Genomic DNA, 18,375 nt, shown 5'->3' on the forward strand with positions numbered 1-18,375 from the left:
TATGTATATGTGGATATATATATATATATATATATGTGGATATATATATGTATGTGGATATATATATATATGTGTATATATATATGTGTGGATATATATATATATATGTGTGTGTGGATATATATATGTGTGGATATATATATGTGGATATGGATATATGTGGAGATATATATATATATATATATATATGTGGATATATATATGGATTATATATATATATATGTGGATATATATGGATATATATATATATGTGGATATATATATATATATATATATGTGTGGATATATATATATATGTGGATATATATATATATATATGTGGATATATATATATATATATATATATATGTGGATATATATATATATATGTGGATATATATATATATATGGATATATATATATGTGTGTGGATATATATATATATATGTGTGTGTATATATATATATATATATATATATATATGTGTGTGTGTGTGTGTACACTTACCTCCGCCACGCCTCCGGTAGGTATACTGTGCTACTGGTATGCTGCATAAATAGCATAAGCGAAGAGACATGCTTACGAGGCACAATTCAAACTACAGGCTATCAGTTACGCGGTTGTAAATGGGAATAGAGCAGCCGTGAGAGAATTCAAAATCAAGCACAAGAACAGCCGGGGAAAGCGTCTCTACAGTCACCATTCGACTGAAGGCAATAACGATACCACAAGACATGAAGATCGAACACTTTCAAGGAGGTCCGTTTTGGTGCTTTCGTTTTATGAAAAGCCCCCATCTCGTCATCCGCGCAAGGACTACCGTGGCGCAGCAACTGCCAGCGAACTCCAACCGCTGGACATTGGTGTAAACGGGGGGTTCAAAGTGAAGTTGTGAGCGGCGTGGGAGCGATGGATGAGAGACGGCGAACACACCTTTACTAAGACTGGGAGGCAGCGCCGGGCGAGTTACGCCACCATATGTTGAATGGCTGTGGCTGCCCGGGCTAAGGTATCTGCTTTGACTGTCGTCCGAGCTTTCGTGAAAGCCGGAACAGCCCCCCGGCAACGAGACTGACTCCGACAATGATGAGAGGGAACCCGGCATGTTTGATGGCGAAATTGCCCAGCTGTTCAATTCAGATACAGAAGATGAGGACTTCGATGGATTTGTGACAAAAGATTTTGCTCCCATTACCTTATTTTAGCATATATTTTTGGATCCGTTGGAGCCCTAGTGCCCGGCACAGAAAGTGATGGTGTGTTCCATGTTTGTCAGTAAATTCTGGACCAGGAATCGTCCCGGCGACAAAATGAGGGACCGCTACAACCTCAACCTTCTACCTGGAATGTCGGAGGACGGCGTGGAGTACGGTCAGTCACGTGACCAACTACATTACATAAGTGCACAAAATCACCGACCACTTTTTTTGTCAACAAGGATAAACTAGCATCTTTATTATTAGCGTGTTCACCAGTGTGAATAAGCTTTTTGTTTCTCAGCACATTCTCCACTATGGATAGCAGGAACCGTTTTTTAGCATGTCCCACAAGATTGGTTACTGTTCTGGCTAGCGCTTTTTTGCAGTCTTGGGACTTTGGAAATATACTTTGTTCAATTACAAGTTACCCTTTAAAAATGTAAGAGTTGTCACTATTTCAGTGACTTTGTTGAAGTAATATACCCAACTACATTTAATTATATTTTGATTACTTCATTTTGAATGAACCCTTGAATGTTTCTCTAAAAAGTGGATTAAACCATAGATCAATATTATTCCGAAACATGATGAAATGTAAATGCATAATAAAAATGTTTGTTACGTTATGTGTGTACAGCATGTGGAAAACCACCATACCATGTTGACCTAATTAAAAACGTGCACAATTAAAACAGTATCGCTTCAACAAACCAGACAAATGAATGCTCCATCAAAAAGTCCAAAATTATAAACATGAAACTATTCAAAAGTCAATGTTCTTTGAATTGTTCAAAAGTGTAGCTATGAGTCTAGCTTTTCAAAATTTCAGACAAAAAAAATATGTCATGGCACATGACCAGAGAGAGCCAATCACAAGTGTCTGCTTTAGGAGTAGTAAGTGAGATGAAAAAGAAAATCTGAGCTTTTGCGACTATTTTTCAAGTGTCATTGATATTTTAATCATGGCAATTTCCAAAAGCAACTCATTGAATTATTCATTTATTCCCAGTAATGTAATTGATTACAATGACATACATTTTGTATTTCACATTACGAGTTATCACGTTACTTGTAATTAGTTACTCCCCAACACTGCTTGTTAGCATTCTCGCTAACGTGGCTAAAGTAGCATGTGTATTAGCAGCAGGGCTAAGGCGGAGGAAGCAGCTCATTTCGTAATTTTATGATGGAGTTATAATCTTATAATAAATCATACTCAGAATAGAACTTAAAATTGCTACCGTAGTGGTTCTAATATGTGAACACGTGTGGCTGGCAGACGACATGGAGCCGAATAGCATGGCGGCCATCCCCGGAATGGGCATTCCCGAGCAGCTGAAGGTCGCCATGGAGCAGGAACAGACTCGTGAGTCCACTTTGCCCAACGCATGTGTGACACGTAAAAGAAAAAAAGTGAACATGCCGTCGTCACGTTGTGTCCAGATAAGGAGGCCGGGCCTGAGGAGATGTCCATCCCGGGCCTGGACTGGGGCATGGACGAGGTGATGGGCAAGGACAACAAGAAGGTCCCCCAAAAGAAGGTCCCCTACGCCAAACCCATCCCAGCACAGTTCCAACAGGTCAGCTCTCGCTCGTCAGTGACACAGTCTGTCACACCCAGGCCCCACCCCCCAGCCCGCAAGGTGTTTCTTGACAATCCCAGCTGAAGTTTCATCTAAAACTAAACTGAAAACAAAGAAGAAGTCACATGTCGTGTATTGTTTTCTCCGGGGACTCCGGTTTCCTCCCACATCCCAAAAACATGCATGAATTGGAGACTCGAAATTGCCTGTAGGTGTGAATGTGAGTGCGAATGGTTGTTTGTTTGTATGTGCCCTGTGATTGGCTGGCAACCAGTTCAGGGTGTACCCCGCCTCCTGCCCGATGACAGCTGGGATAGGCTCCAGCACGCCCGCGACCCGCGTGAGGAGAAGCGCGACAGAAAATGAATGGCTGGATGGATGCCGTGTATGTAAAACAACCAACCGACTGCCTAAAGAAAGGCCCTGCAAGCTTAATGCTTACAGTGTCCTCCAAAAGTATTGGAAGGACAGGGTCAATTCCCTTGTTTTGTTGTCTACTGAAGACATTTGGGTTTCATATCAAAACATGATTATGAAACAAAATTTCAGAATTCCAGCTTTTATTTCATGGTATTTACAGGTCAAACATTTTTCATGGAAAAAAAAGTTGTCAATCTTACGAAATGAAAGTCTCCCCCCTCCCCAACAAAAACATAATCTCTTGAGAAATGTCTTTTCACGAAAAATCATGATGACTTTTTTCCATCATTATCTTCCGAGAGGCAAGTCGTATTTTTTCTTTTGATCTTAATTTTTTGAGAACAACACCCATATAACTTTCAAGAATGTCTTTTTATAACCACAAAATTATGGTCTTTTTTCAAGAACGTACGACTTCATTATTGGAGAAAAATAATGTCATAATCTTATGAGAAATAAAGTCGTCATTTGGCGTCCCTCTTGCGAGAACCCGCGTACCACTAGTGGTACTCGTACCACACTTTGAGGATCCCAGGATTAGATTTGTCGTCCATAATCCTTTTCGTGAAAATTCAATTGGGGGGGGGGTTAAAAGTGAAATAAAATCATTTGCCACCGTGGTTCATGACTCCCATAACGTTGCACGTCTGAATCCCGACCCCCTTCACCCCTCTCCCTGCATCACCTTCTCCGCAGGCCTGGGCGGAGAATAAAGTTCCCACGATGCCGCCTTCTGGCGACGGCCCCAAAGAGCGCAAGGCGGAGCCCAAAGTGGACGGCAAGAAGAAAAGTCAGGTGGAGCTGGAGCAGGAAATGGCGGCGCTGCAATACACCAACCCCAAGCTGCTGGAGGTGAGTGCATGTGCACTTGGGGGCGGGGCATGCGTCTGCATGTGCCGCGTGTTGATTGGCTGCTGTCTTTCAGCAGCAGATGAAAATGGAGCGCATGAACCAGAAGAGCTCAGACGGCCCCCAGCAGGGACCGGGCCCGATGCCCCCCTTCTCAGGCTCTGCCGGACAGCAGAACTTTCCTCCCCCCCAGTCCAACAGCATGGGCCCCCCACCCATGGGGCCTTCTTTCATGCCCCCCACCCAGATGGGCCCTTCCTCTGGGCACGGGCAGGGCATGATGGGCGGCCCGCCGGACATTCAGAGACACCCGGCCCCCCTCAGGAACATTGGTGCTCAGGGACCTCACAACATGGGGCCCGGACCCAGAGGAATGCCGGGTCCGCACGGGGGGATGATAGGGCCCCCCTCCAGAGCGATGGGGCCCCGGGCCCCACAGGGGCCCCCGCCTCAGGGGGGCATGATGCCGCCTCAAGGAAACATGATGGGACCTCAAGGGGGCATGATGGGGCCCCCGCCCAGGACGCATAATAATAGCTTTGGGATGGGGGGGATGCACGGGCCTCCGGGGAACATGCAGGGGCCCCCCTACATGCAGCACCAGGTGAGTGTCACGATGCGTCGTCGCGAGTGACGTGTTGACTCCTGACTTGCGCTTTGGTCCCCGCAGGCTCAGACCCCGGGGCCCCCTGTACATGGCAGGGCCCAGCAAGGCCCCAACAACAAAGGTGAGGCACACTCGGGGGCTCCTCTGGGCTTGCAGAATTCCAGCAAGTTGAAGGGGAAGGATTCAGGAATTTGGGCATCTTAGTAGGGAACTGAAATATATTTGAAGGCAAACGTGAGCTAATTAGTCCATGACTTACTGCGCTTCCCAACTTTTCCGTTTTTCCACTTAGGAGTTGTTTTATCTTTTTTGGGTGATCCTTGAGGTTTTGCTCAAGTGAAGTGAAATGAAAATGGCGCCATTATGCTGGTGTGATGCCCTGGCGTGTGGGCAACGAGAGCTATCCGTTTTGCACGGGTGTCTGCTTACGACCAGGGGCGGTTATAGGATGAGAGCTTTAGGGGTGCTGAGCTCCCGGCCAGGCGAGATCAGTTTCACACTTTTGGACAGTTGAGCGCAATTTGATTCCCACCTTTTTCCCACCGGAAAAACAATACTTTTTCAGAAAGTTTGCAACTAATCTGATGGTTATTGAAATGTTGAACCACAGTAAAAGAGGAATGGATTGGATTTATGAAACAAACATATTGTGAGCCGACTAATTTTGGGGGGAAGACAACTCCCTCTCTGTGTGGCCACGTACACGGAAGACAGCAGCTAGCTTCGCTCTTTCCAATTCAAACGGGGGACAGTGGCGCAGTCTCTGAGCGTCTCAAACATTTCCGAGCTAGAAAAAAAGTGAACTACGAATAAATGCAGCAAAATGGGCTCATGTCTGCGCAAAAGTTAGATTTCTACTTGAATATGATACCTTTTGTGACCCTGGGTTCCCAATTTGGAATAGTTCCCAAATTGCCAGTAATCGAAAGTTTGCCTCAACGTTTGGGAGATTTGCAACGTTGCTCTTCAAGAGGCAGCGAGGAGTCAACATGCTCACGTGGTGCCTCGTTCTCCGGCAGACCCCCGGGGGCCAGCCCCCAACCACCACATGGGCCCTCCGGACCGCCAAGGCCCGGGGGGGCACGAGCACTACTGGGGGGACAACCCGCACAAACCGCAGGATGGGGGCCAGGACTTCCACGGCCGTGGGGAGGAGGCCTGGAGACCAGCGCCCGCCTTTCCGGGGGGGGCGGGTCACCGGGTCGGGGGAGGTCCCCCCCGAGGAGGCGGCGCGGCCGGCGCGGCCAACTGGGGTCCCGAAGACAGGCCGCCCCGAGACTCGGGGGGAGAGTTCAGAGGGCGGCGAGACGACAGGTGAGCGAGACTCGTTCCTTCTCTGATCAGAACCAGAGCGCTGAAACTTTTGATGGTTCAGGTTCCGAGGAGGCCCGGGGCGGCCGGGAGGTCGAGGCTACCCTGAAGATTATGCGGGCCAGGAGGAGGCCTATGACGGCCCCGATGATGTGAGGGGCTGGGACGCCGGGGTCAGGGGCAGGCCACGTGGCGGGGTACCCCCCAGAGGAGGTACGCTCACGCTTTGACGTGCTTTTGGGGTCCCGGCCGCGCGCGCTGACTGTGTGTTGTGGAATGCGGTCAGGTCACGACGGCTACCGCGACGGACCCCCCCTCCACGACGGGACGTCCTCGGCGGGCCGCGAGCGCTCGCTGTCCTTGCAGGGGATGGACATGGCGTCCTTGCCGCCGCGGAAACGACCCTGGCAGGATGGCCCGGGAACCGCCGACCACCGAGAACGAGACGCGCCGGGCGCAGACGCAGGTGACCTTGCGTTGACGGGACTCTTCATCGATTTAGTCCTCGGTCAGGCCCGGGACCATCTGGAGCAGTGGTCCTCGAACCATTCAAATGCAGGACCAAATATTGATGCAAACAAGACGAAGGTTGTAAAAAAGACAGAATTTTCCAAGAATAAAGTCAGTTTAACTTAAACTGAACATGAAGGCATAATATTATGAGAGAGAAAAAACATTAAATGACAAAGTTGTGATTTTTATGGGGAAAAACAACACCCTGAGGTTTACAGTCAAATTTGAAATATAATGAGGGAAAAAAAAAACTTGAGACTTAAGATTTTATAACAAGAAACTACCCAAAATATTTTACATGAAAAATAATTTATATTATGAGGAAAAAAGTCAAATATAAGAAAACATTTAACTTTATAGGTATCAAGTCAAAATGTTCTCTGCAAAAACGTTCGGGGAAAAAATACTGTAAGTAAAGATTCAATTGAAGTATATTGTACATAAAAGGTAATTAAATATTATGCCTAAATACATTTATTAATTAATTACTTTTTCATTATTATAATACTGAACTTAAAAGTGAAATCCAACTGAACTGTACTCGGGCAGTGATTCATTGGCGTGCCACTAGAGGGAGCCCGCGCTTCTCAAGTGTCATCTCGGGATGCCAGTTTCCTCATTTGGCCAAGTCACCACCCACTTATACAATCGAGACCGTGTATTGTTCAAACTTGTTAAGGACAAGAAAGAAAATGTACACAAATAAACTTCCATCCATCCATCCATTTTCTGAGCCGCTTCTCCTCACTAGGGTCGCGGGCGTGCTGGAGCCTATCCCAGCTGTCATCGGGCAGGAGGCGGGGTACACCCTGAACTGGTTGCCAGCCAATCGCAGGGCACATAGGAACAAACAACCATTCGCACTCACAGTCATGCCTACGGGCAATTTAGAGTCTCCTATTCATGCATGTTTTTGGGATGTGGGAGGAAACCGGAGTACCCGGAGAACACCCACGCAGGCACGGGGAGAACATGCAAACTCCACACAGGCGGCGCCGGGGATTGAACCCGGGTCCTCAGAACTGTGAGGCTGACGCTCTAACCAGTCGGCCACCGTGCTGCTACAAATAAACTTAAATAAATAAATAAATGTTAGCAAGTACGTCTTTTGCCGCTGTGGATCAGTTTGTAGAGCAGGTCGTCAGATGACCAAAGGTTTGGCAGTTCGAGTAAAATGGCTCTGGCTGCCCGCTGCCAAAGTGTCATTGGGCAAGCGCACGAACTAAAACTAATAAGAGTAAAATCTAAGTTGTACTGAATACAAGCGTCACACTCTGATAAATCACATTAGTGGTGACTCTGTCGAAATACATGTTATTTCCCAAATGAAGGTTAAGCGAAAGCTGAAAATTTCCCGGTCCGGCAGCATTCCACCCCCGCGACGGCGTTCCCGCGATTTGTGAACAAGTCGGAGCACGCCGCAGTGTATCGAGAACAGACGTTAACGCAGGATGATGTTATGCAGTGGCGCCAGATGACAATCGCTGAACTCGAGTCTGCCCCGGCTGACTTTGGACCAGATACACCCTGGACTGGTCGCCAGTCAAAGTCAGGGCACATATAGAAATGGACTTGATTCCAAAACTTTTATTCACATTTTCGGGACGGGTGTCGAATTGAAATCGAGTCGGAATGTGGTAAGACGAGCGCCTCTCCTCCCCCACAGGTCGACCTCCTCAGCGCGACGACGGCGTCTACGGTCCGCCCGCGCGCGGCGCGCGGGGCGGCTGGGGTCCTGGCCTCAGGAGAGGGGGCCCCCCCGTGCGGGGCGCGCCGAGGGGCGGGGGCCGAGGCCGCTAGTCGTGGCGTGAGACGACGCCACGACGTCAGCCGCCGATCTTCATTGATTTGTTTTTGATTTTCTTTTTTTTTTTTTTTTTTTGTAAAAAATTTCTATGTTTTGTCTTTTGACTGACTGGACAATAAACCCTCACACGGAAGCTGTCGTCTCCTCACACTTTGTTGTTAGCGTAGCTTAGCATCACCAAGACAAACTTTGGCTGTGCGAGGAATCAATCTCCCAACTCCCAATCACTATTTTTATATAGTGGATCTAGATAGTTCCTAAAAATCCCTTCGTGGTGATTCAGTAGTCGGGAATGAGTGAACATTCTGAATGCAGTCGCTGCGTTTGGAATCGTTCACTCATGCCCGACTCCGTAATCACCAATAAAAGACTTTCAGTGGACATTTTTCCACTAAGAAAATATGTCTCGTGCAAGGAAGAGATAGGGACCGAGGCTTGCCCCCCCCCCCCCCTCCAAAAAAAAATAAGTAGAACTGCCTTAAATCCTACAGGTGCCACAAGATGGCAGCTAATCCCAACATGAAGTTTATCAACTCACTTCAACATAGTTATTTGGTGCCAAAGCAATACTTTTGTATTAGACAGCGGATTCAACTACTGGTGGATATTATTGGGGATCCACCGTGATTTGCATTTTTTATTTTCACCCCACCCCCTGCTTTTTTGCTTTTAAAAAAATTACCCAAATTTTGATTTTTTACATTCCCCTGCTTATTCACGTTTTTCACCCGATCCCGCAGTTATTTGTGCTTTTTCGTAAAAGTAATAAAATAATTTCATTCCCAGTTTTTTTTTTTTTCCCTCATGCCAATTGCAATGAGCGTCACTCACTTGCCAATTTTTGTGTTTGGGCCTGCTCCCTGTCAACTGTACCCTTAAGGCAGAGGTTCCCCAACTATTTCCACCTCAGAAAATACATCGCACTCCCAAGAACCACCATCAGGACCAACATAGGATACAGTAGTGTAGTAGGCCTGTGTGTTCATCAAAAGCAAGAAAGGGTAACCCTAAAAAATATATTTATTGTAAGCCACTAACATTATCCACAGTTGGAACATTACCGCTGTGCTTCAATACAGGAACAAAAAAAAGACAAATGATTCAATTAACAATGTATTGCACATAAGTTGAATAAAAATGGTAGTTCGAATCTCGCTAAAGGCGTTTAAAAAAAAAAAAAAGTACTGTCCTGGATTCATTCGAAAATGTTTCTCTAGTAAATTTGAGTTGTGTTTAATGCAGTGATTCTTTCGCACACCACTAGAGGGAGTCGTCGTAGGACAGTTTCAGAGTCACCGCATAACAGCGCTATAGAAAATGGCAAATCGCTGTTGGGAGGGATTGTGCACGCGGCCAAGTTTGCTTTGGGTCTACGTGGAAGGCACTTGACACGTCGTGACGTCATGGGCCTTCAGATGGGCATCGCCCCTTTTCCGGTGACGCTCCTTTTGATGGCGGACGCCGCCACGCTTCCCACGAAGCGGATCCCGGCGCTCCCCCCGGGCAGCAGCGACACTACGTAGCCGACGATGGGGGCCACCTGCGCGGCGGCCCCGAGCGCCGTGAGCGCGGTGCTGTGCAGGCTCAGCGCGGCGTACAGCGTCCCTACCAGGGCGCACAGGTACGCGGCGGCCCCGGGCGAGGAGGGCAGGCCGGCGGCCAGCCGGCTGGGTCCGCGCAGGACCGCCGCGGCCGCGATGGCGAACGCGGAGCCCAGCGACCAGAGCAGCGCGAACTTGCGGGCGTAGAGCAGCAGCAGCGGCGCATAGAGAGCCGACAGGCCGAAGCACAGCGCCGACATGGCCGCCAACATCCCGGCGATGGCCAGCCGCTGGCGGCGACTCACGCCTGGCAGACAGGGGTCCGGCTCGGCCGACCACGGCCAGCTGCCGCCTGAGCTTGCAGCCGACGACGCCGAGGGGCCGCCGCCTCCGGACCACGAGCCGGACCACCGTCCGAACCAGCTTCGAGTCCCAGGGACCGGCTCCGGCTCGCCGAGCTCCACCGCGGTACTGGAGCCTGACTTGGACCCGGCGCCGCCGCCTCTAGACTGGGACAAATATTCCTGAAGCTGCCGGTTCAACTCCGCCATGACGACACTCCGAGGCGTTATTGGGATTCCCACCGATTTTCTTGGCGGGACGCGCCCTGCTCTAATATTATTGGCTCCCGGACACGCGCCGCTGCACTACGATTGGCTGCTATATCCGGGTACCACGCGCCCGACTGCTTCCAGACGGGAAAAGGACAATATGACGCGTTAATCATGTTTCCCACTAACACGAACCCATCCTAATCCTAACCCTTATCCCATCATACAAAGACAAGTGTGTTACGTTTGGGGATGGGGGTCTCGTTGCATCTGCGTAGCCTGGCCTTCCCGGGACTTAGGAGCCAATCATGTTGCAGGGGGGCGTGTCCTGCCTGGAAACTGCGTGGGAATCCCCTTGGTAACACATTAATCGTCGCAATGCTAGCGGCTTCCGCTTCCGCTTTATTACTGATTCTTCTTCGCGGTCTCTTTTTGCAGACTGTTAGATATTTAGCGACCCTCAGAGGACAGCAGAAAAGCATGTTATCATCATGCTACCGATGCGATAGACGGATCGGTGTATGAAAATAGCGTCCATCCATCCATCCATTTTCTGAGCTGCTTCTCCTCACGCGGGTCGCGGGCGTGCTGGAGCCTATCCCAGCTGTCATCGGGCAGGAGGCGGGGTACACCCTCAACTGGTTTCCAGCCAATCGCAGGGCGCATACAAACAAATAAACATTTGCACTCACATTCACACCGACAGGCAATTTGGAGTTATCGATTCATCAGAATCATAATCATCTTTATTTGCCAAGTATGTCCAAAAAAAAACACCAGGGTTCAATCCCCGGCCCCGCCTGTGTGGAGTTTGCATGTTCTCCCTGTGCCTGCGTGGGTTTTCTCCGGGCACTCTGGTTTCCTCCCACATCCCAAAAACATGGGTTGATTGACGACTCTAAATTGCCCTTAGGTGTGAATTTGTGCGTGAATGGTTGTTTGTTTATATGTGCCCTGCGATTGGCTGGTGACCGGTTAAGGGTGTACCTCGCCTCCCGCCCAAAGATTGCTGGGATAGGCTCCAGCACGCCCGTGACCCGCATGAATAGAAGTGCTACAGAAAATGTGTGTGTGTATGTATATGTGTGTGTGTATGTATATGTGTGTGTGTGTATATATATATATATATATATATTCGATCCCTCAGGCGGCACTGCATCAAAAATCAACATCAATGTGTCAAGGATATCACCACATGGGCTCAGGAACACTTCAGAAAACCAATATCAGTAAATAAAGTTCGGCGCTACATCCCTAAGTGCAACTTGAAACTCTACTATACAAAAAAAAGAACAACAAAAAAAACATTTATCAACAAAACCCAGAAACGCCGCCGGCTTCTGTGGGCCCGAGCTCATCTAAGATGGACCGATGCAAAGTGGAAAAGTGTTCTGTGGTCCGACGAGTCCACATTTCAGTTTGTTCTTGGAAATTGTGGACGTCGTGTCCTCCGGGCCAAAGAGGAAAAGAACCATCCGGACTGATATGGACGCAAAGTTCAAAAGCCAGCATCTGTGATGGTATGGGGCTGTGTTAGTGCCAACGGCATGGGTAACTGTGAAGGCACCATTAATGCTGAAAGGTACATACAGGTTTTGGAGAAACATATGCTGCCATCCAAGCGGCGTCTTTTTCATGGACGCCCCTGCTTATTTCAGCAAGACAATGCCAAACCACATTCTGCACGTGTTACAACAGCGTGGCTTCGTAGTAAAAGAGTGCGGGTACTACTAGACTGGCCTGCCTGCAGTCCAGACCCGTCTCCCATTGAAAATGTGTGGCGCATTATGAAGCGTAAAATACGACAACGGAGACCCCGGACTGTTGAACGGCTGAAGCTGTACATCGAGCGAGAATGGGAAAGAATTCCGCCTACAACGCTTCAACAATTAGTGTCCTCAGTTTACGTTTATTGAATGTTGTTCAAAGAAAAGGTGATGTAACACAGTGGTAAACATGAGCCTGTCCCAGCTTTTTTGGAACATGTTGCAGCCATCAAATTAAGTTAATGATTATTTGCTAAAAACAATCAAGTTTATCAGTTTGAATATTAAATATCTTGTCTTTGTAGTATATTCAATTAAATATAGGTTGAATTTGATTTGCAAATCATTGTATTCTGTGTGGTGGCACGGTGCATGACCGGTTAGAGCGTCAGCCTCACAGTTCTGAGAACCGGGCTTCGATCCCCGGCCCTGCCTGTGTGGAATTTGCATGTTCTCCCCGTGCCTGCGTGGCTTTTCTCCGGGCACTCCGGTTTCCTCCCACATCCCTAAAAAAAACGTGCGTGGTAGGTTGATTGAAGACTCGAAATTGCCCGTCGGTGTGAATGTGTGCGCCAATGGTTGTTCCTCTCTATGTGGCCTGCGATTGGCGGGCGACCAGTTCGGGGTGTACCCCGCCTCCCGCCCGAAGATAGCCGGGATGGGCTCCGGCGCGCCCGCGACCCGCGTGAGGAGAAGTGCTACAGAAATTAGATGGCTGGATTATTATTATGATTATGAAACTTTGAATGCTTTTAATGTGAAAATTGGTAGCGGAAGGGGTCGTGCGAAGGAGGGGGCGGGGCCTCGCGACTTCGGAAGTGTTCGGAAACGTTCGGCTCCACTCGCGTGTTTTCCTCCCACGCAGCAAAAAGCTGCTCGGCGACGCGCGGGCGCCCACAACTCGGACCGAGCGACTCGAGCGGACGCTGCGGAAAACGGAAACGCAGCCCTCGTACGCTTCCGGCGGAAGCGGAGGAAGCGAAAGCGGAAGGAACCATGTACCAGATCCAGGTGAGCTGCAGCGCCATCCTCCTCATCCCCATCGTCGTCACAACAACGTGACGTCAGTTATTAGTGTGTCAATTATTGTCATTGTCGTCACATTCGGACGCGTTGTCGTGGCAACGACACCCGATCCGGTCACGCTGGACGATCTGTGACGTCTGCGACGACTTCGGGGGGTGCGCGCTCTTTCCCATTTCCCACCCCATGTTCACTCAATTTGAACGCATCTTCGTGCGTGCGTGTGCGCGCAGGACAGCTGCTGCGCGGCCTCGTGGCGTCGGCGCGCTCGCTCCCTGACGACTCCGACCGAATCCCTGGAGGACGAGTTTGTGAAAGCCAAGGCGGCTGTGGAGGTACACTTGCGTCCTCGCCGCAGATCAGGTTCTGCCGACTCGGCAGCCATTCCGTGACGCTTCCTGTCAGGCCTTCATCACATCCTCTTCTTCATCTGTGTGTGCGTTTCAGTCAGACACGCAGTTTTGGGACAAGATGCAGGCCGAGTGGGAGGAGCTCGCTCGCAGGAAGTGGCTGGAGAAAGAGGAGGAGGAGGGCGAGAGGCTGACTCCGCCCACCGCCTCACCTGTGGGGAAGGTAAAGGAGGGGGCTCCCTGTAATTAATACACAAAGAAATGAAAAACATGCATGTGCGTTGACCCTTTGCTGGCTGTCAGTAACCCGCAACGCACACGCTGAGGTTCACGGCGTCGATCGTAGGAGCAGTACGACGGACTCAAAGGGGCGGGGGCGGGGGCGGGGGTCGTCCGATTAGCCGATTCTATGTTACATGAAAGCACTTTTTTTTTTAGGCCATACGCACCCGTATTACTGTGCAGTACAAAATTAGACACGTCTTTTGGGAATTGGACATATTTATTATCTGTAACCCAAAACTCCATCAGTCCCATTCTCTGCCTGCATTGCGCCACGGCGCCTTGAAACAACAGTGGCCAATTCTGGAACTAGTAGACTTCAAATGACACACGGTTCGGTCTCGACGCTCCCTTTGAGCCGATATCCGTTCTAGCCCACCGGGGCGCTATCTCCTTTGAGCTGGGGTCCTCTAGCTTGAGGGTTCTGCGCGGGACCTTAGCTGTTCTCGGGGTTGCGCTCTTCTGGACTGAGAGGGCGGATGTTGTTCCCGGTATCCGCCGGAGCCAACCTCCCAGTTTGGGGGTTGTTACTGCCCCCGGTGCCCCGATCACTGCTACTTTCTCCAGTTCTTGCTTTGGTCCTCGGTATCTCTCCAGCTTTTCGTGTTCCTTTTTCCAGATGTTTCTGTCGCTCGGGATTGCTACATCTGCAGTATCACGAAAGCTCGCTTCCGATGTTTACCCACCGCCGCTATGTCGGGCTGTTTGGCCACCGCTTGTTTGTCAGTCTGGACCTGGAAGTCCCACAGGATCTTGGCCTGGCTGTTCTCAACCATCTTGGCCGGTGTCTGCCGTCTTCATTCTGGGAACTCCAGTCCGTATTTTCGACAAATGTTCCGGTACACTACCCCGGTCACTGGAAGAGATGCAAGCTACTGATATCGAGACACGAAAGCTCCTTGCAACATCAAGAAGATAGGCCTCAAGGGACATTCTATTACGTAAGGAGAAGGAGCCAGATGGGCAGTTATGGAAAAACAAGCCCTCGCCTGGCATGTACCACTGACAAATGGAAGAAGTGGCTAACATAGAGAAAACATACCAGTGGCTGGAAAAGGCTGGACTGAAAGACAGCACAGAGGCAGCACAAGAAGCACAGTAGAGGCCGGCCAGGGTCTACCACATCAGACAGGACCCCAGATATATATATATATATATATATTTATACACACGTGTATATACACACACAGGATACTCATAAAATGTGCCCCAAAAAATTGTTTAGGCCTATACCGAAATATTCTGCTCGGTTCAACAAAAGAACAACAAAAAATATTTAAGTTCAAAAGCTAGTTTTTAATTAAAATTTTGATCAATTGTGATTTTATTTTCGCTCAAATTAAAAATGTTTTATTATCCCTCTGAACATTTCCTGAAAAAAGTCCTCCTCCTTTGCGCTTCAAGCGCAGAGATCAATGCTGCAAGCCTTTCCTTGCTAACTCGGCGTCTGCGCAGAAGAGGAACGCCCCCAACGTGAACCCGTGTGCTCTCGTGTGCCCCCTTCAGTGTGGCTTGAGGGAGGGTGGAGGCAGAATACTGTCTGCCTCACCTAGCACTCTATCTGCGGTTTTATGCGATTGGCAAAACTAAATATGTGACACACAAATATCAAGCACATTAGCCTGACGATGTAAAATCAGAAAACATATTGAAGTCCTGAAGGGAGAAAGAACAGGCACTTGCCTATATCGAGGACCCCACATACTCACGCTTTGGCACCTACGGACTCAACTATTCGTGGATTTTTTTTTCAGGTTTTTTTCAATGTTTTCATTTTTCTTTACTTTTTTGTTTCTTTTTTGGATGGAACCAACCCCGAAAATCCTTACTGATGGTATATCCCCGCTTATTCAAGAGTTCAGGAGTAGAAAAAATATAGATATTTTTCATGCTATTCTATTGGGCGTCAATTTTTCGCTATTGGCAGTGGGGCCCGTTCCCTGTCCCCCACGAATATGGGGGGTGCGCTGTAGACCTCCACTGTGTTGTACAGTAATTTGACCAATAGATGGTGCTGTTGCTCTGTGTTTGCTCTTCTTTTTGTGAGGGATTGCACAATCTGAGGTGAGGCTGGCTGCTTGCTGCCTCACTTCATGTCTCGCCCTGCATGTATTGGAAAAGGAAATATGCAAATTCAGCAATTTTAACCATGAAAGCTTTTAAAATGATCATTAAAACAAAGCACAGACTGTGGAACTACTCCACGCATGTAGGTGAGACTCTGCCTGACTGCACATCCTACACACACAAACACACGCACCATCCTGCTTGTGTCATGTTACCACCTGACTTGACCCTTGACCTGACCTCATCAGCGACGGTGCGCTGACGTGCCATTTGTGTGGTGCGTCCCTACCTCCTGCAGGGTTACACGTTCAGCAGCGACAACCCGTTCGCGGACTGCTGCGGCGCCTTCGCCGAAGCCCAGGAAAAGGTCGGCGAGGGCGACCTGAACAGCGCTGTGCTGCTGTTGGAGGCGGCCGTCTTGCAGGACCCGCACGACTCGGAGGTGAGCGGCCGCCCGCGTCGCCGAGCGTTCCCCCGAGACTGACTCCCGCCGGGTTTTTTGGTCAGGCGTGGCAGGTCCTGGGGACGACGCAGGCCGAGAACGAGAACGAGCGGGCCGCCGTGGCGTCGCTGCAGAGGTGGGTGTCCGGCCGGCGTGGCTGCGCCGAGCGATCCCGTCTGACGCGGCCCCCTCCCGCAGGTGCCTGGAACTGCGCCCTGATGACCTTCGGGCTCTGATGGCGCTGGCGGTGAGCTTCACCAACAGCGGCCTGCCTCGCCATGCCTGCGGCGCCCTCTACAGGTGGATGGGACACAACCGGCGCTACCGACACCTCCTCGGACCGCTGGCCGCCACGCCTCCCGACGCCGCGCCCGACAGGTTGCTGCTCATCTTGACACGCGTCGCCGATGTCTTGTGACACGTGTGTGTGTTGTGTGTAGTTTGTGTGCGCAGGAAGTGGTGCCGCTGTTCCAGGAGGCGGCCCGTCTGAACGCGGACCGCGTGGATCCAGAACTCCAGAACGGCCTCGGCGTTCTCTTCAACCTGACGGGCGACTTCAGCGAGGCGGAGCGAGCGTTCAGCGCCGCGCTGTCCGTCACGCCCCAGGTCACACCAACACACGCATATCATTCTCATATCATTTCCTCAATAATGCTGAAGACAAAAGAGCATAACTGTGAAGACATAAACAGCTTCATAAAAATGGCGTAAAACTCTGCTGAAAAAAGCTGAAGTCATTGTTGCGGTTCAGGACTACCTCCTGTGGAACCGATTGGGCGCCACGCTGGCCAACGGGTGTCGTAGTTTGGATGCGGTCGGCGCATACGCCAAAGCGCTGCAGCTGCAGCCGGGATTCATACGATGCCGATACAACCTCGGAGTCAGCTACTTGCACCTGGGTGCGCACAGGTACCCGAAGCCCTTCGTCATCCTCATCGTCATCGTGACGGTGACGATGAAAACGATGAAGCTGACGACGCTGCTCCCCCCAGGGAGGCCGCGACCAACTTCCTGACGGCGCTGAAGCAGCAGCGGCGAAGCGAGAGCGGCAGTCGAAATCCGAACCGGATGTCGGCCAGCGTCTGGGCCGCCTTACGGTTGGCGGTCTCTGCGATGGACCCGCCGGAACTGGTCCAGGCCGCCGACGCCGAGGACTTGGACCGGCTCACGGTGGCCTTCGACATGGCCGATGACGACTTTCCTGATTGATGATGGTGATGGTGATGATGGACTGATCTCACTTCCCAAAACACGCAAGCAGGAAATCCAAGTTTGGACCAAAGACCACAGCACCACACTGTCGACACTTCCTGTTAACACTCAGCACTTCCTGTTTCCACTCTGCACTTCCTGTTACCACACGTCAACACTTCCTGTCATAGATATGAATGGCTATGTAGATATGGCAGCGCAAAGAAGCAGCCCGGCTAAGCGGCGGCCATGTCGGGGAGATGGACGTTTGTTCAGAGATCGACGTTCCCGTAGAAGGCAATTCGGGTCACTCAAACTAAGTCGGAACTCGCTTATTCCTCAATCGATTTTCACGAGGGTTACTGTTTTGTCAAAAAGTACCGTTGTGTGCTATCAATAAACCATTTTTAAAGAAAAACAAATATATTTTTCTCCCATTTTACGCAGCCGTATGCAGCACAATGTACCGGCACGGTCGGCCTTTCGGTTTTCTCGCCGTACGACTCCGACCTTCGTAGCCGAGCGTCGCAGTCGGCACGGAGCTCAAAATGGGCACGTCGTGTTAACCGAAACACGTCTGTGCTTCCCGGTACAACGCTTCCTATTACTACACTTCCGGGTACCACGTGTCAGCACTCAGCCGGTCCGCATGTTTGATCACATGACATTATCGCACGAGGAGCTCGTTGTTGTTCGTTACTCGTTGAAGGTGTTGCCTCCTGCAGGGCAGGAGTGCACACGCGTGTGCAAGGTCATGACCCGCGGGACTGGTCAATTGCTCTCACGTGCAATAGGGATTTGGGAATTTAGCATGATTTATTTGTTTATAATATCAGTGGTTAACCTTCACAGGACAAACTATTTCATTCACACACACAATGGCAATAATCTCTT

General features: G+C 50.0%; 3 protein-coding genes across 5 annotated transcripts in view; 2 read left to right on the plus strand and 1 right to left on the minus strand.

Moving 5' to 3' along the window:
* The window catches only part of wdr33 (WD repeat domain 33), a 28,012-nt gene extending 19,611 nt beyond the window's left edge, over nucleotides 1–8,401 (plus strand). The window contains exons 12-21 of one of the 3 annotated variants that reach the window (XM_061797375.1): nucleotides 1,256–1,350; nucleotides 2,458–2,544; nucleotides 2,622–2,758; nucleotides 3,878–4,033; nucleotides 4,107–4,634; nucleotides 4,701–4,758; nucleotides 5,657–5,951; nucleotides 6,013–6,161; nucleotides 6,235–6,414; nucleotides 8,128–8,401. In XM_061797375.1, the coding sequence (XP_061653359.1) occupies nucleotides 1,256–1,350; nucleotides 2,458–2,544; nucleotides 2,622–2,758; nucleotides 3,878–4,033; nucleotides 4,107–4,634; nucleotides 4,701–4,758; nucleotides 5,657–5,951; nucleotides 6,013–6,161; nucleotides 6,235–6,414; nucleotides 8,128–8,261 (1,819 nt within the window). In that variant the 3' untranslated portion in view covers nucleotides 8,262–8,401. The remainder of the gene's footprint in view (nucleotides 1–1,255; nucleotides 1,351–2,457; nucleotides 2,545–2,621; nucleotides 2,759–3,877; nucleotides 4,034–4,106; nucleotides 4,635–4,700; nucleotides 4,759–5,656; nucleotides 5,952–6,012; nucleotides 6,162–6,234; nucleotides 6,415–8,127) is intronic. The other 2 variants (XM_061797377.1, XM_061797376.1) reach the window with 2 other exon arrangements.
* An 869-nt stretch (nucleotides 8,402–9,270) lies between these two features.
* On the minus strand, nucleotides 9,271–10,565 carry sft2d3 (SFT2 domain containing 3). The gene has a single exon (XM_061797400.1). The coding sequence runs from the start codon at nucleotides 10,358–10,360 to the stop codon at nucleotides 9,680–9,682; it is 681 nt and encodes a 226-aa protein (XP_061653384.1). The 5' UTR covers nucleotides 10,361–10,565; the 3' UTR covers nucleotides 9,271–9,679.
* A 2,238-nt stretch (nucleotides 10,566–12,803) lies between these two features.
* Nucleotides 12,804–17,837, plus strand: pex5lb (peroxisomal biogenesis factor 5-like b). The gene is made up of 9 exons (XM_061797393.1): nucleotides 12,804–13,137; nucleotides 13,383–13,484; nucleotides 13,597–13,722; nucleotides 16,147–16,290; nucleotides 16,356–16,426; nucleotides 16,489–16,668; nucleotides 16,731–16,896; nucleotides 17,042–17,199; nucleotides 17,283–17,837. The coding sequence occupies exons 1-9, from the start codon at nucleotides 13,123–13,125 to the stop codon at nucleotides 17,497–17,499; spliced, it is 1,179 nt and encodes a 392-aa protein (XP_061653377.1). The 5' UTR covers nucleotides 12,804–13,122; the 3' UTR covers nucleotides 17,500–17,837.
* The last annotated feature ends 538 nt before the right edge of the window (nucleotides 17,838–18,375 follow it).

This window comes from Phyllopteryx taeniolatus, chromosome 14, assembly GCF_024500385.1.
Source record: "Phyllopteryx taeniolatus isolate TA_2022b chromosome 14, UOR_Ptae_1.2, whole genome shotgun sequence".
Lineage (NCBI taxonomy): Eukaryota > Metazoa > Chordata > Actinopteri > Syngnathiformes > Syngnathidae > Phyllopteryx > Phyllopteryx taeniolatus.